Raw genomic sequence first — 16,419 nt, 5'->3', positions numbered from 1 at the left:
CGAGGCAAAGGGTGATTCGTGTCCCGGGTGGTATGGAGTGGGACTGTGTGAGATTTTATCACGCTACTCAGAATGGCATGCAATTGAAAACTTATGAATATTTTATTTCTGGAATTTTCCATTTAATATTTCTGGGCTGTGGTTAACAGTGATAACTGAAACCGCGGAAAGCGAAACAGTGGATAAGGGGGACTACTGTACGTCTCTGTGTTACATGTACATGGTAATAAACTTCTGTTTTTGTCTTGTCAGTCTGGCTTTAGTCAGCCTAATTTACAGGGCCCCAACCAGACAACTTAAGATGGGTAGGGGAAGAGATTTTCCTTCCCTACAATGGTGAAATAATTATAATACATAAATGCTCTTTATTCATAGACCTTTTCTATCGAGGAGGTGCCTTGCCTCCCTTAATCTCCACCCCCAAGACCAGGGGGGTAATTGGGAGTGCAGATACAAGGAAACTCAAAAAAAGAAGAGGTAATGGCTGATCAGTTCTTCTGAAAGGGTCATCTCTCAGCAATGTCTCCCCACTGAGGAATATACTGAAATTCAGAGGTACCAAAATCCAGTTTTGTCAAGTTGTAATATTAACTATGGCAAGACTGCTAATGCTGAAATACCAGCACTCAGGGTAGCAATATTTTCACTGTTTGCTGAGCATCTGTGGGGACAGAGCCAGGAGTGCAGTTTCCAGGCTCTCGGCCTCACGTGGAAAGGTGCTGGCTCAGGTAGTAAATGGCTGTCAGCTGTGGCTAGTTGGCCGTCAGCTGTAACCAGTGAGCCATTGGCCACTAATATAACTGCCATGGCTACGCTAGCAGCGGATGGTGGCTAGCAAGTGCGGATTGCAGTTAGCAAGTGAGGTGGGTTGGCAGAGAAGAGGCCAGCGGCCTGCTCCCTGTGTCTCCAACCCAGCCGCCAGTGAGACTATAGTGGTATGACTCCCCTATCCATGACTCCGTGGGTGTTCCTTTTTGGCCTCACCATGTCCTGCGTTCTTGTGCGGGGAGCAGGACCAGAGACCCTGCATCACAGCATCCCCTGCAACAGCGCTACTGGAGTTGCAGGAGAATGCTGTCTTTATTTTTAAAGGAGCCTCAAACAAAAAGTTAGGAAATCGCTGCTGCGGAAATGCTTCCTAAGTCACAGATAACACTGTGGTCCATGTAGATGAAGTTGTCAACCCCACTCTTTCCTGCCATAATTAGGTCACTCGTGGTATCTAGACAAGGGGTCGGCAAACTTCTTAAGCGGACAAATGATAAATATTTTAGGCTTTTTGACGCCACATGGTCTCTGTCATGATTATTCAGCTCTGTTGCTATAGCATGAAAGCAGTTGGAGATAACATGTAAATGAATGAGTGCAGCTCTATTCCAATACAACTTTATGGACACTGAATTATAATTTCATATCATTTGTAAGTGTCATGAAATACTGTTCATCTTCTCAATTCTTTTCAGTTATTTAAAAAGGTAAAAATCATCTTAGCTCATGGGCCATACATAAACAGGTGGTAGGACGGATTGGGCCTACAAACCATACATAGTTTGCCAACCTCTGTTTTAAATAAGCAGAAACTTTTGTGATGAATGTAGCATGTTTGTTTTGGAGTCTGAGAAAATGAGCCACAGTTATTGAGCAAGAGAGACAAAAAGGCAGAGGAAGAAGGCACAGTGAAACAAAGCCTACTTTTTGTTTCCTTGGCTTTAGAGTTCAGATGTACTTGGGTTGGCTTCAATCCATCTTCTTCAGAGGTGACATATTCCGAGGAAGCAAATCCCTTAAAAGAAAACAAGGAAGATGTCTTTACTTTCTAGGCTAGGAAAAAGAATTTAGCAGTTAGGCCTCTTTCATCAAGAGTCAGTCTTCCTAGGCTGTAGCTATACATTAGTTTTGAAAGCCTCCAAGCTGCTGTCTGTCATAAAGAACCTTCGGAGTGATGGAGCCCTAGTGGGCGTCAGTAAGTCCAGCCATAAAGACTATAAAGACTGTCAAGACATTTTTTAGGCATTAAAATTCAAATATATTTGTTTGTACCCCTCAATTCTGATATCAGATGATAAATTTGGCTTCAACTTTAAGATGTGCAAAGATAAAAATACTCTTTGGCTAGTTTCTACTTCCAAAAAAAGGTTAAAGGAGTTGCCTATCTTTATGTATTGTAGACACTGCAGTCACTTTAAACAACTTTTAAAAATGTTTTTTTGTGCTAAGCATTTGCTTAGCACAATGCATGGCACTCAACTAACTGCTCAGTAAATGCTGACCGTTATTATTACTCAAGTACTACATAAATGGTCAACATTTATTGAGCACTTAGTTGAATGTCAAGCATGAAGCTACACAATGTTTCTGATGGTTATCTCCTTTAATCCCTTTAACTGATACAGATACTCTTATCCTCATTTTACAGATAAAGAAATTGAAGACAGGGAGATGTCACCCAGCTACTAAGCAGAGGTGGAGGTCAAACCCAGGTCTATGTGATCCCAAGTCCCAATCTTTTCGTAATTATGCAATACTAAGGAGGTTCCTACTGCAGCTTAGTAGGCAGAGTTTTTATTTTTCATCAAGAAGCCCTAATGTGAACTACTCTTACGTCTGCCTCTGTTCTTTTTCCTGCATCTTTCTCTGCTTCTAAGTTACAGTCTCTGACTAGTTATTCTTCTCAGTTGAGAGTGAAAAATGTACCTTCAAAGGCTATCATATTGCTTTCTCGATGTTATTTCATTAGCTTGCATCTCTTCTTTTTCATACATCTCACGACCTTATCTCCTTAGCCTAAAGTACTCCATCCTTTTTCTTATTATTATAAATTCAAACACTTTAGCTTCTACAAATTCTCAGAACTGTATAGCTCTCACTCTCAGTGGAACCCACTGTCAGATCATGACCAACATTCTCCTTAAGAATCTAAGTTGGCTTGTGGGATGAAAACCAGGAGTTCTTAACGCTGTGACCAAAGACTGAAGTTCTCCATAGGATACAGTAGTCACTCAATAGTGATATGTTTTCTTGAGGAGATATATAAGAAAAAAAAATATCCAAAAAAGAATATCCAGTTGGGACTATCCAACCACTATTGAGGAGACGAAGTCAATAAAACCTGGTCCTTAACACTTACAGTACAGCCATCTCAAAATAGTAAAAGAAATTAAGTATCACAAATTATTAAGTAACACAAACAATATGAACTAAGTAAAACAGAAATGTGAGATGTTCTCAGAAGGATTAATGTTCTCAGAAGGGCCCCATCTCCATTTTGCAGTTTTTACCATCTTTTTCCCATTGGGTTGAATAATGGCTATCTTGGCTTTCGGACTTCTAATAACTGAATGATACTGAATTCTTGAAATAGTGTTACATTTCATTTCTCTGAAAAGGAAAAAAAAAGTTATTCTCTTTATTAGACCTTGAAATACAGACAATATCAATCTTACGGAAATATCCATTAGAAATTAATCTAAACAATAACATCTATGCTTACCCCTTACCAATAGAAGGAAATACAATCATATTTTAAAGTCAATTATATTTTGAAGTATGTTAAAAAAAATGAAGAAAATCTATGAAATACTCTGGAAATAGAATGATGATAGAAAATAAAAAGAACTGCAAAGTGTGACATCTATAAAGAACCTGATTAGAGTCATAAAATCTTTAAAGGTAAAACTCCAGAAATGGAGCACTGAGGAAATAAAGCATGTTGGCTAGATTTTAAAATGTAAGTGTTCTAGATTTCTCAGTGTTAAACTTAAACTGTGAACCAAGTTTCTACACAGAAGATGTAAAGGAGTGGGAGAGGTGTGGCGGGGAGTAAGAAAGAGAGGAAAGAGAAAGAATCACTCTTGACCAATAACACAGATGCATCTTGACTGGGTTCCTAAGATCTTACTTACATAACAGGATCTTTTGGATTTTTATTGAACTTAGGTGGACACTCTTCAGTCTTAGCACTTCTAGCATTTGTTTCCAATTCTAATGGGATAACTTCAACCTCACAATCTGCAACTTCTATTTTTCTCTTTTTTGAAAACGCATTTTTCATAATATCTCCTGCTTTTCTATTTTCATCAACAGCATCAGGTTTCTTGGTTTTAGATCTGCTTAGTAATCTTCCTAACAGAAAAAAGCAAAAAAGTTTAATGAGACAAAAGATAATATAGTAATTGCTATCCAACAGAAGGGTGTCTCTGTTCTGCTGTGTTACTAAAGAACCGTGTGAGGTGTACCTTCTTCTAGGATGAAGACAAACACATTAACTCATCCTAGAAACTACTGCAAGGAAAAAAATAAAGACCAGTAAGAGATTTCATATCTTCCAGTATATGAAAAAATACATGGCACTTAAAAAAAGCTCTCTTCTGTTTTTGGTATAATGTAAAAGAGAAGAGATTTAGCTATAATATAAAATAAAAGTATAGATCAGAAAGCAATCTAGAAAATTAGAGAGGTGAACTCTAGAGCCTTACAATTGCAGCTTTTGTGTCTAGTTAAAAATGCTTTATTTAAAACCAATACTTTTTATAAAGTGACCTATTTAAATCTGTGGTGGTATGTGCCTATTGTTCTCATATTAAGTGCTTGTGTAACATTAAAATCTTAGTTTAAAGTTTATGCTTTTTTTTTAAGGGACTCAAAATTACAATTACCAGGTCAAAGTTACCAGCTGGGTCAGAGATACCTTAGTTGCAATTTCTAGCCATACAGATAAAGCCAATGATACTTGCTGGACACTATTTGGCATTTTACAGGCAGCTGACTTTCATCAGAGAGTTATTTTGAGAAATGAGAAAAATGTCAAGGTAAGTTGTGTAGTATGTGTGTCTGTAAGTGGTATGTGGCAGGGATCCTAGTGACTGTTCTGAATTCTGATCATTCTTGCCCTAACTGAAGTGAACCCTTCTGGCAATTCAGAAGGGTTCCTGTGGTCCCAGCTGCCTCACTGCAGACTCAGTCCAGTACATTTCCTTGAGACCAGCTCCAGAGCCATGTTCCCCAACCTTTCTCATTTCCAGGTGCACACAGAGAATGAAGCTTTTTGCCTGCTACTCTAGGGTAAGTGGTCAAGACTACTGGAGAATGATGTATCTGGACTGGGGGCTGTGGCCCCAAAGAATCAGTAACTACGAGTGTAACACACTGATTGGGAAGTTTTGCTCAGAATGTGGGAAACTCTCTAGAGTCTTTGAAATGGAGTGAGCTGTCTAAAGTCACTGCCTGAATCAGTACATGCAGGTATTTATTACAAAATTAACATATTAAATTCTAATAGCTCCAAACAGTAAACAAAGTAGTCTCTGACTGATAATCTTTACCTTAGTAAGTCGGTCATTTAGTTTTCCTATTTAAAAAGTTTTCTTATCTTACCCAAAGCTCCTGTAGCCATGAAGACAAAAAAAAAAAAAAAAAAAAAAAAAAGAACAATGTTCCTCACAAAATAACCCATTTTATCTCTGGGCTTTTCTTTTCTGGAACCTCTGTCTGGTACCTTCTGGGCATCTCATCCCGTCAGTACTCCACTTCCCAGTCACGTTCCTTCCTCTGATGCTTTCCTGTATATTGTTGCTCTTGTCCTTGCTCTAAGGTCTCAATGGCCCTGGCTAGTAAAATGGAGATTCAGAAATGTAGATCTTAACTGTAATACAGTAATTTGAAAATAAACCTGCGCTTTACCTGAATAAATGCAAACAAATGTCCCTTTGTCGATGTCATCTAGGCAGCGCACTCCCCATCCTTTCTTCTCAGTTTTAAACACCTGCAGCCTCACTTGAGGTCCATGCTGGACAACTCGGTTTTGACACATTCGTCGATTACACTTGCACAACAGGCTGCATTCATAAATGCTGCCAATAATACATGCAAAAGAAAATGAATCAGGCATCCTAAATTAAAACCGAAAGTTTATATTGCTACCTCACTAATAATTACTGAGGGAGGCTGACTAAGTCTGAAGAAAGTCTCCTAGAGCTGGACTGCCTGGGTTCCCATCACAGCTCCAACATTTATAAGCTGTGTGATCCTGGATGAGTTGTTTAAGCTCTTTGTGCTTCAGTTTTCCCTTTTTAAAATGGGGATTATATGATAGTGCCTACCTCACAGGGTTGTTTCATGAAGAATAAGTGACTCAACATTTACAAGGTGCTTGAGACAATGCTTGGCGCATAGTCAATATTAGCTCTTTCAAATGTCAAGGAATGTCTAAGAAGGAAATGTGTGAGAGGGGAATGTCTAGGAAGAAAAATGTTGTTTATTTTTTAATAACAACCATGAAAGGTTGAAAATTCCCAATTCTTAGATAAGCTCTGCACAGGATATTTTTTAATGCAGAAACGGCTGCTCAAATGCAAGGCTAATGCAAGAGGCGAAAGAGCCAGACTCAAAGCCGATGAGTGTCTGAGTATATTCTGCATCCTACATGTCTACTCTCTGACTTCTATTTCCAAAAACAATATACAGGTTTGGTTTTTGTAATTCCTTAATTTATATTTTGGTATAAAAATTTAAGATTTAACAACATCTATAAGACTAGAGGCCACAATAATAAAGTACCCACATTCAAAGACACAAAAACCCTGTGACAAATCCTCAAGATATCTTACCCAGTAGGTATGTGTGTCTGTAATCTTTTATGTTTATATCCAAAGGCTATTTTATCACTTGACAAGGGGCAAGTCTTAGCATTCCTTGCTGTCATTTGAAGACATGCACATTTTGTTCTAAAAGGAAGGCAATGAATGGAGAAGTTAGGCTACAAAAGCACCAAATTAAGAGACTGTCTTGATTAAAGTGTAAATGATATAGTAAATTAGCTGTCATCATTTTGTCTAGTTCTTCTTTTTCTTATGTATAATTTAAAACATATAATCTTTAAAAAATTAAACATTACAGATAAAACTAAACTCTCAAAACATTTGGTGCTTTATCCTTTATATTTTTAAATACATATGTATCTACAAACAATATATTGTACTACTTAAAAAAACTTAGTATAGTTATTATTATCCTACAACGTGCTTTTCTCATTCAATATTGTTTTTTAGGCCCAGTCTGTGTTATATACAAATCTAGTTAATTCCTTTGAACTTTTCCAGAGCATTTAGATAATGCATGCAATTATGTTGCTTAATTAAGTTGCTTGATATACAATTAAGTTACTTCTAGGTAGCTTTCAAATACTTTTGACTATGACCTACAGTAAGAAAAATATTTTCTTCACAATCCTATACAAGCATACATATTTACATGTGTGTATATCTATAAACTGAAACAATAGCGGCATGAAACTTTATCCATATTGTGTGCGATACACGGGTATTGTTTTTTTTGTACTATTTAATTGAAAAAATGCTAGTTATAACCCTGTAAATTATTTTACATCCCACTAAACCTATAGCTTGGAAAACAATGCTCTAGATCTATGTGTACTTAAAAGTACTACTGCTTGAAAGTAGGTATGCACATGTTCAATTGCTATCTAATTGTTTTGAACGCCCCACTCCTGTCAAATGACTCACTGGCTTGGTACAGAATTCTACTTTTACATTTTCCTTCAGGATTTTAAGCTAATATGCCTCTTTTTTGTTCTATAATTTCTGATGAAAAGTGTGTTGTCAGTGTATTTCTCCTCTTTCCTGATAGTGTTTGAAATTTACTCTTTCCCCTAGATACTATTTAAGTTGCATTGTGATAGATACACATTTTTCTTCTTTGCCCTTCCTACTACACAGTAGGCTTTTTCACTCTGAGGACTTCTGTCTTTCTTCAATTCAGCTATTATCACTTTGAATGTTGCTCTTTTCTACATTGCAGATGTACGCTGCAGTTTCTTATTTTATTCTGCATATTTTTAAATCTATTAAGTTATTTTCCCCATACCTTTCTTTCTGCATTCTGAGAGATCTGTTTTACTTTGCAGTTCACTTATTCTTTCTCCAGCTATACCAACGAACATATGTATTATTTCCTATATTTCCAAATGGTTCTTTTTCACATATGCCCTTTAAAAAATAATCTTATTTTCTTGTTTTATGGATGTTAATCTCCTTGGGCATTTTAAACATACCTACTGTAAAGTCTCTTTCAATCAGATTCTACATTTATCACTGACTCTTCGGGTGTGAATGTTCCCATTCGTTGGGACTCTAGTTGCCTTCATGGTCCTACACACTTTGTGTGCTGTGACTGAAATCATACCTTTCGGTGGGTTTACTCCTGTGTGTTCCAATTATACATAGTCAAGTTATTCTTTTAAAAAAATCCCTTAAACTAATCATAAAGTAGAGTAAACACTGTCCAACAGTCAATTTTCTTCTCCAGCACTGAAAGAGATCGAGCTTGGTCAGATATAATCGGTTATATTTAGAGGCAATGTTTAAAAAAAACCTTATTTTTAAACAGAATTAAACTTGGCACAGTGACAGTTGTCCTCTATGACAGGCCTAAACTGAGCCAAACTGAGGTAACAGCAGATTTATATATATCTCACTTCATACTCCAACTCAGAGGATGGTGAAAACTACTATCTATACTATTTAAATGTATTTCTTTATCTCTCATTACTTTGTCTAGTATGAGAAGCTAAACTTGCATTAAATTAAACGTACATATAATGCAACTCCATTCTATATACGTGTACATATACCTACAAAAACATGTATATTACACACCCTTAAAACAAAATGGTTTAAAAGTTCTAATACATTAGAACATGTTTTCCCTTTTTTTATGGAATGTCAATAATTATGATCAAGAGAACACTAATTATAAGCACCATTAACTTTCTAAAAACGTTGCAAGAAAATAATTTGTAAAAGTAAAATACAACATATAACATAGTGGTTAAGAGCATGGATTCAAATCCTGACTCTTTGTTTGCCCTATGACCTATTGAGTTGGCTTCTCAATTTCCTCATTTGTAATAGGAAAGTATATTACTTACTACCTCATGGAGTTTTGTGAGAATTAAATAGGAAAATGTATGTAAAGCACGTGTCACAGTGTCTGGCACTGTTCATGGCATTAGCTGTAATTATTGCTATTAAGATTGTGGTACTAGCTTAAAGGAAACACTCATCCTTTGAAGAAACAATTTTCAAATTACTGTAATAACTGAAGAAGAGTTTTCTTTCCCATTGCTAGTGAGAGAGTGAATTTTTCCATTTTAGACTCGTGGTGAACCGAGTTTTAGACAGACAGACAGACAAATTAATACACAGCAGGACTCCTCCAGAAATACTCCTACATTCAGAAGATTTTTTTTGAAATGCCATGTTTTTCTACTCACATGTCTATGCAGCCCTCAGAACAGTCACATGAATCAGTAAACATGTTGGAAAAGCTGTTTAGACAATACGCTCGTGGCCACATAGTCTTTCTGTACTTAAAATATGGAAGCTTTCTATTGTCAATTTCATTACAGAAAGAAATGGGCACCGATTCCACTCCATTGCTAATATCCACACCAGAAACAATTTCTTCTTGCTTTGGGTAATTCCGAGTCAACTGAACATAGGTATTGAAAGAAAAGTTATCTGTAAATAAAAAGTTACACTCTGTCTCAAGCAGGTAACGAAAAACTTCCTCCATGTTTCGTAGACTCCTTCCACAAGGGGTTTTATAACTCACGTGGAGCGCTGAAGAGTGAGAGTTAGTCTTCGCATGTCGTCTTTGGAAGTGGCATTTGATTGGTAGCTGTAGAGGGTTTTCTCCCTTGAAGGTTTGTGGCTTTTTCATTAGACAGGCATCAGAGCAGTCATGACTTTGGTAAGATAAATTCAGAGATGATTCTTTTTCTCTAAAGTCTGCAGCTTTATTTTCCAGAGAGTGAATGTCCTTATTTTTTGTAGATCTGTTTAAAATTCATTACTTATTAGTATCTTGAATTTATAGTACAATTCCCTATCTGTAAAAAACACTGGACACTAAGGTGGTATTGCTTCCCATTATTTTCTTCTTAGATAACACTAAAATAAGCCAGATTCTAAAATAAACATTTTACTATGTTCTGCAACCATATAAAGGTATGCCCCAAGGGATTTTTTTTTCCCTGCAGACATCCAATATGTGGTGTTTTTTTCAGCACCACCTCTCCAACTGGGTGGCCAATAATTCAGTTCAATTCTGACCCTATCTACCTGGAGTGTGCATGAGATCCCACAAGTGAAAGGGCTCAGTCCCACAAGATTGTCTCTACTTCTGATACAAAATACAAGTCCTAGGTACCCATAGTCCTGACCAACCCTGAGGTACCCACAACCCCCTCCTCGGGTTTGACAACTTGCTAGAAAGACTCACAGAGCTCAGGAAAGCACTTTAATTAACTACTATTACCAGTTTATAAAACATGATAGGATGCAGGAATAGCTGAATGGAAGAAATGCATAGGAAGGAAAGTGGGAAGGGGCATGCATGCCTTCTCCATATGCACCACCTTCCCAGCCCCCCTAAGTTTTCACCAACCAGGAAGCTCCCAGAACTCTGCGGTTTTGAGATTTTTATGGAGGTTTCATTACATAAGCATGACTGATTAAATCACTGGCCACTGGTGATTATTTCAATCTCTAGCCCTTTTTTCCTCCCTGGAGTTGGAAGGTAGAACTGAAAGTTCTAAGCTTCTAATCAAGTCTTTCTGGCGACCAGCCGCCATCCTGAAGCTAACTAGGAGCCCCTCACCAAGAGTCATTTCATTAGCACACCTAAGATACTCCTGTCACTCTGGAGGCCCCAAAGATTTTAGAAGCTATGTCACCGGGACAAAGACCAAGAATCTTTCTTATTATAGCACAACCCAATTTCAAAATATTCCGGAAAGCTGTGATTACAGAGGTAACATTTTGCTACAGCACCTAGCAAATTTAGAGTTCATTTAGAACATGCACTCAGTGAGTGGGTGAGGAAAGTGACATTTTCAGGCATGCCTGATTCTACCCTTTTGCCTGCAAAAAACAGTAAAGGCTAGCTAAAAAATAGTGAATTCATCAAGAATTCTTCACACTGTGTTTGCCTTCAACAACTGCACCAACTGAATTTTTCCCATGGTATGTAATCCACCTAGCATCATACTGATACATCTGAAAATGGTAAAATGACAGGAGAAAATGGGGAGGTTATTGATTTTAAGGGAAAAAAAAATCTGTGAAAAGATTTCATTATGTGTTTGGAACTCAAGTTTTAATCTTTCATAAAGAACCTCAGTTTTGTTTTACATAGTATTTTCTATCTTTAGGTGTCTTTATTATAAAAGTAAGTTAGGTATTTTAGAGACCTTCTGACACTCACTATATAGAGCAGCACTGTCCAAAAGTACTCTCTGCATTGATGGAAACCGCTCTGTATCGGTGCTGCCCAACGTGGGCATGGGTAGCTGCCAGCCATGTGACGACTGAACACTTTTACATGTGGCTAGTACAACCACATTAATGAGAACTGAATTCTAAATTTTATTTTTAATTAACTCAAATTTAAATAGCCACATGTAGCTAATAGCTATCACACTGAACGCAGATAAGAGGTTCCTCGTTCTTTTCCCAGCTGTACAGTAAGCCTCTGCATAAATTCCACAATTTAACTAGTCTTCTATCATTTCCAACCTTTTGCTATTATAAATCATGATGTAATGAATAACCTTGTACACAACAATTTCATACGTGTACAGATATTGCTGCAGAATACATTTCTAGAAGTGAAAGTACTTGGTCACAGAATGAATGGATTAGTAAATTCGTTACAATTGCCAAATTGTTCTCCATAGGATCAGCCCCTATTGCAATTTATGAGAGACCTGCTTTGATGGAGACTCATCAATCAATGGCTCTTGATGCTTTTGGATTTCTGACAATCTAATAAATTAAAGATATTAAGTTTATTTATGTCTTTTGATGTTGGAAATTGTTTCCATTGTTTCTCTCTGTTACTACTTTGATAAATAGCCTCATACATAAAGATACTAAGTTTATTTATAAGTCTTTTGATGTTGGAAAGTTTTTTTTCCATTGTTTTTCTGTTACTACTTTGATGAATATCCTCATACATAAACGCTTGACCAAATTCCTGACTATTCCTTTAAGAGGAATGACTAGGTCAACAGGAATATGTATTAAAAATACCTTTTTATTAATGAAACTTCCAAAATACACATAAGCGTGTGTTTTTCTCATAAAAAAGACTGATATGTTGGATCCTCATGTACTTGTGAGAACTGCAGAATTCTCGGCACATAATGACTCCGGCCTAACCTCTGGCCTAAGAGACAACCAAACTCTAGCAAGGCTTCGAGCAGCCCAAGGCCATGTCTCTAGGATGACCCCGGCACCTCAATAAAATGCCTTCCTGAGAAAATTCAAGGCTGCCAGGAGAATTTACTGTTTCTTCTAACCAACACCTGAAGATAAATCCCTGAACTCCCTTTCTTAGAACATTTACTAAAAAGGGGCTTAAAATTGTGAATCATTCCTCAGTCCCTCTGAGGGATACATGTATCTCCTACAACTCGGATGTCTTTCTCAAGGACGTAAAAGCCATTCCTTCGCAAGGCAATCATCAGGAAGGATAAGGCCTCTGTCTTCCACTCTCTGTGGGAGGACAGAATCCTAACTTGGAAAATTGCCCGCTAGCACACAGCTGACCTCACGGATATGCATACTCACCAACGCACTGCCACTTTTCACTTGAGCCCCTGATCTCTCTCCCTCCCTCATTCCCCTTTAAGATGCCAGTCAGCTCTGCACAAATTGGAATAGAACTCAGTTCTTTTCCCTACTGTCAGTAGCTACTGAATAATCTGTTTTCATTGCTTTAACCAATGTGTTTATCTTTGACACTTATTACCAAGTTTTGATAATTATCAACATTTTGCCTATTTTATTTCATTTACTCTCCCCAGCTCTTACCCCATCTTGAAACACACTGTTTTAAAGCAAATGCATTCCTAACAAATGTTTTAAAAATATATAATCTCAAATGGCCCATTTTCACCTTTCCTTTATTACCTTAAAATGTGTTTTAATCAGAATTCAAACAAATCCCACAGATTATATTTGATTCAGATGTCTTTTATGTCTCTTTAACCTTATAACAGTGCCCCCCTTCACTTTATGACATTTGTTTGTTGAAGTTCAGTAAATTGTGTTGTTTGTCCTGTAGCATTTCACACATTCTGGAATTTGGCTGATGCTTTCCTTGTGGTGTTGTCATTTATGCATTCCTCTATCTCTTCTATTTCCAGTAAATCAGTAGTCAGTTCTAGAAGCTTAACTAGATTCAGGTTCAGTTTTGATGATGGTGGGGGCTGACCGTAATAATTCACAGGTGGTGCTATGAATTTCCCATCGAGTCAAATAATGTGACTCACAATGTTTGAATATTCGCTTTTAGTGATGCTAAGCTTTATAAATGGGTTTGAGTGTCTTCAGCCAAGTCCACCCAACTGAAAGCGCCTTATGAATCTTTCATCACATGACAGTTTTGTCATTTACTCATGTCTAGGCCGGTGCTATTTAAGGTGTGGGGTGGCCCAACTGGTTTGCTACCAATTCATGATAAGTACAAAAATCGAAAGTTGCAAAAGTTTAGAAACTTTTACAGCAATTTAACATTGCCACAATATTTTTTGCACTTCACAAGAGTATCGCTCAGTAAAATGGAAGTTTAAAACAAAACACCTGTTCTTACCAGTTAGTTCGAGAGCATTGCCTAAGGCCACTGTTTCTTCGGGGGTGGAGTGTTGTAAAAATAACAATCTTACTCTATCATTTCTAGAATTTTTCGGATGGAATTCTTTTATAAAGAAGAAATTTCGTCATCAACTCTTAGGTTAACCTGAAATACGGCTAGTACAGGAAAGGCAGGATAAATGCTTAATTCTTTCTCTTTGTTTACTAGTATTCAGAATGAATTGTATCCTAGCAACTACCAGAATGACCGATTTTTTAAAATGTTGTTATGAACCCATGGGTTTTTATATATTTAATGTATTTAAATCAATCACAATGATTATTTCTTTTGATGTTCAAATTGTGCCCTTTTTGTTCAGTGGGAGTTCCTTCAAGTTTGCTCCTTTATCTTTCAAACAGAATTAGTCTTGGATAGGGTTTTTGCTTTCTGTCACAAGATGTCTCAGGTTTGGAATCAGCCATTTCTCTAAAGGGACTATGATTCCATTTAATGAGAAATGACATTCAGAGATCACAATCACGGTGCGAGGAAGTACACATATTTTTTAATCAACACAGACTGCCAAATTGCTTTCCAAGAAGGCTGGGCCAATTTACACTCTTAGAAGCATGTATGAATGCTGATCTAATTGAACATTATTTTTAATATTTTGATCAAATTGATAGATAAAAAGTAGTATTTCATTAGCGCCTTAATTTGGTTTTCTTTAAATAATAGGCAGTTTGAACATAATTTCATGTTTATTGGACTTTTATTTTTCCTTTGGTGAACTGTCTATTCATATGCTTTGTCCATTCTCCTATTGGGGGGTCATTCACTGGCTATGTGCCAGGTGCTACGGAAACAACGTGAGCTCCGTGATCTCAAGAAGTTTACATTCTAGGCAGAAAACTAAGTATTTATAATAAAGTATAGATAATGTTACGAGTAAAGCCATGATACATAACGTCATGGAAAGATAGCTAATCATTATTATTTTTCTGTTTTTTAGGGTTCTAAATTAATTTTTCTATGGTTTGGGAGTCCAAACCATCTGGGATTTTGATGTACCATAAAGATCTAACTTAAATTTTCCAAATGATATCCACTTGTTCCAAGGTCATTTATTAAATAACAAGTCCTTCTTTTACCTAGGGACTTCTGACTTACTAACTTAATCATATCTCATACAAATACATAAAAATATTTTCTTATGTCCTAGGCTTATTCTGTCTCTTGATCCAACTGTTAATTCTATACCAATCCTAATATATAGAAAAAATAATCATTTTTTTCCATTGGTTGATGGAACATTTTGATATCTGTTAGGGCAAATTCTCCCTCACAATTTTTCCTTTTAAACATGTTCTGTTTTCCAACCTTTTTTATCTTTTGAGATTAAATTTATAATAGCTTGCCAAGTAAAAAAAAAAATCCAAGTGTCTATATTTCATATAAAATTAAATCTGTACATTTGGGAAGAATTTACACTTTTATAATATGCAATTCTCCCATCCAGGAACATGGTTGTTTACCCATTAAAATCTTCAGTTTTAATTTTCTTCACATATATTTCTTGTGTATTTCTTGTGATTAGTCCCATTTATTTTACTTTTGGTATTGTGAGTTAGGACTTTATTCTGTATTTTCTAATGGTATAAACTTCCATATTTTTATTTTATGTGACTGTGTTCCTATACCCTCTTTTTAGCTTAGTAATTTTACACTTGAATCATAGATGTTGTTATGTAGATTACCTACAAATAATTTTACTTTGTACATTTCAATAATCGTATTTTCTTTGATATTATATTGTACTATCTAGAATTTCTAGAAAAATACTGAATAACAATTATGACAGCAGGCATTCATTCCTCTGTTAATCTTTATTTAAGGGAATGGCCTCTAAAATTTCATCAATATAGAGGATGCGGATGTTAGTTAGAGAAATACCTTCTCTATCACATTAAAAAAAGAGTTCTTTATTTTCTCATAGATGGTATTGACTTTTTTAAATCTTTGAGAATTTCTTAAGATAAGCTTTTTCTCCTAAGGTCTACTTCTGTAAAATAACAGATTTCCTAATACTAAATCATTCTTGTTTGACTAATATAAACTCTATTTGGTGATCTCATTCTTTTATTTTTCTTGATTAGAATCGCTACAGTTTTATTTAGAATCTCTGTATCTGTAATAGTGATATTTAAACGTTTTAGGGCCATGAGCCATTTTGACAATCTGATGAAAGCTATGAACTCTCTCCCTAGAAATATACTTTTAACATAAAAATTTGCATACCACTGAAGGGGCTGCACAGCTCCTAGCGTAAGGACTCTTTTATTATAATTACCTCCACACTTAGATGATTTCCCCACTGCCATTTCCCCTATTGATAAAGTGCCAGGTTCCTTCCTACCACTTTTTCTTATAAAGCATCACAGTGTACTCTGAACTCTGGGCACTTCTACTTACTTGTCTACTTGAGATATACCTCCCCTTTATTTTGTTTCATTCTGTTTTTACTGTAATAAATTCTCTTAGGCTCTTACGGAGTTTTGTTTTTTGTTCTGATATAGGCTACTCACTGTAACGTGAGTTATACAGCTACAGTATTGTATAACCACTAACTGCTTCATTTCCCTTTTCAACTTGCCTTAACAAAATAAATTGTTTCACACTGATTTCTGTGGCATCCTCTTCTCCAGATCTCATCATGTGATTTCCTCTTTTTTAACTATGATCTTTTTTTGTTCCCATTTTGCT

The 16,419-nt window shown here is 36.2% G+C and overlaps 1 protein-coding gene across 5 annotated transcripts in view; it reads right to left on the bottom strand.

The window, feature by feature from the left end:
- The window catches only part of SETDB2 (SET domain bifurcated histone lysine methyltransferase 2), a 78,573-nt gene that overhangs the window by 35,879 nt on the left and 26,275 nt on the right, over positions 1–16,419 (bottom strand). For all 5 annotated transcript variants that reach the window (XR_013993190.1, XM_081045868.1, XM_081045870.1 and 2 more), the window contains 6 exons: positions 9,290–9,853; positions 6,606–6,722; positions 5,680–5,849; positions 3,903–4,122; positions 3,279–3,378; positions 1,693–1,783 (listed from right to left, as the gene is read on the bottom strand). Coding sequence is in view for 4 of the 5 variants with exons in the window: in XM_081045868.1 (XP_080901994.1) it covers positions 1,693–1,783; positions 3,279–3,378; positions 3,903–4,122; positions 5,680–5,849; positions 6,606–6,722; positions 9,290–9,853 (1,262 nt within the window). In the remaining variant the exon portion in view is untranslated. The remainder of the gene's footprint in view (positions 1–1,692; positions 1,784–3,278; positions 3,379–3,902; positions 4,123–5,679; positions 5,850–6,605; positions 6,723–9,289; positions 9,854–16,419) is intronic.

This window comes from Rhinolophus hipposideros (genome assembly GCF_964194185.1).
Source record: "Rhinolophus hipposideros genome assembly, chromosome: 4".
In the NCBI taxonomy this organism is placed as follows: Eukaryota; Metazoa; Chordata; class Mammalia; order Chiroptera; family Rhinolophidae; genus Rhinolophus; species Rhinolophus hipposideros.
This window is presented reverse-complemented; position numbering and strand designations above follow the sequence as displayed.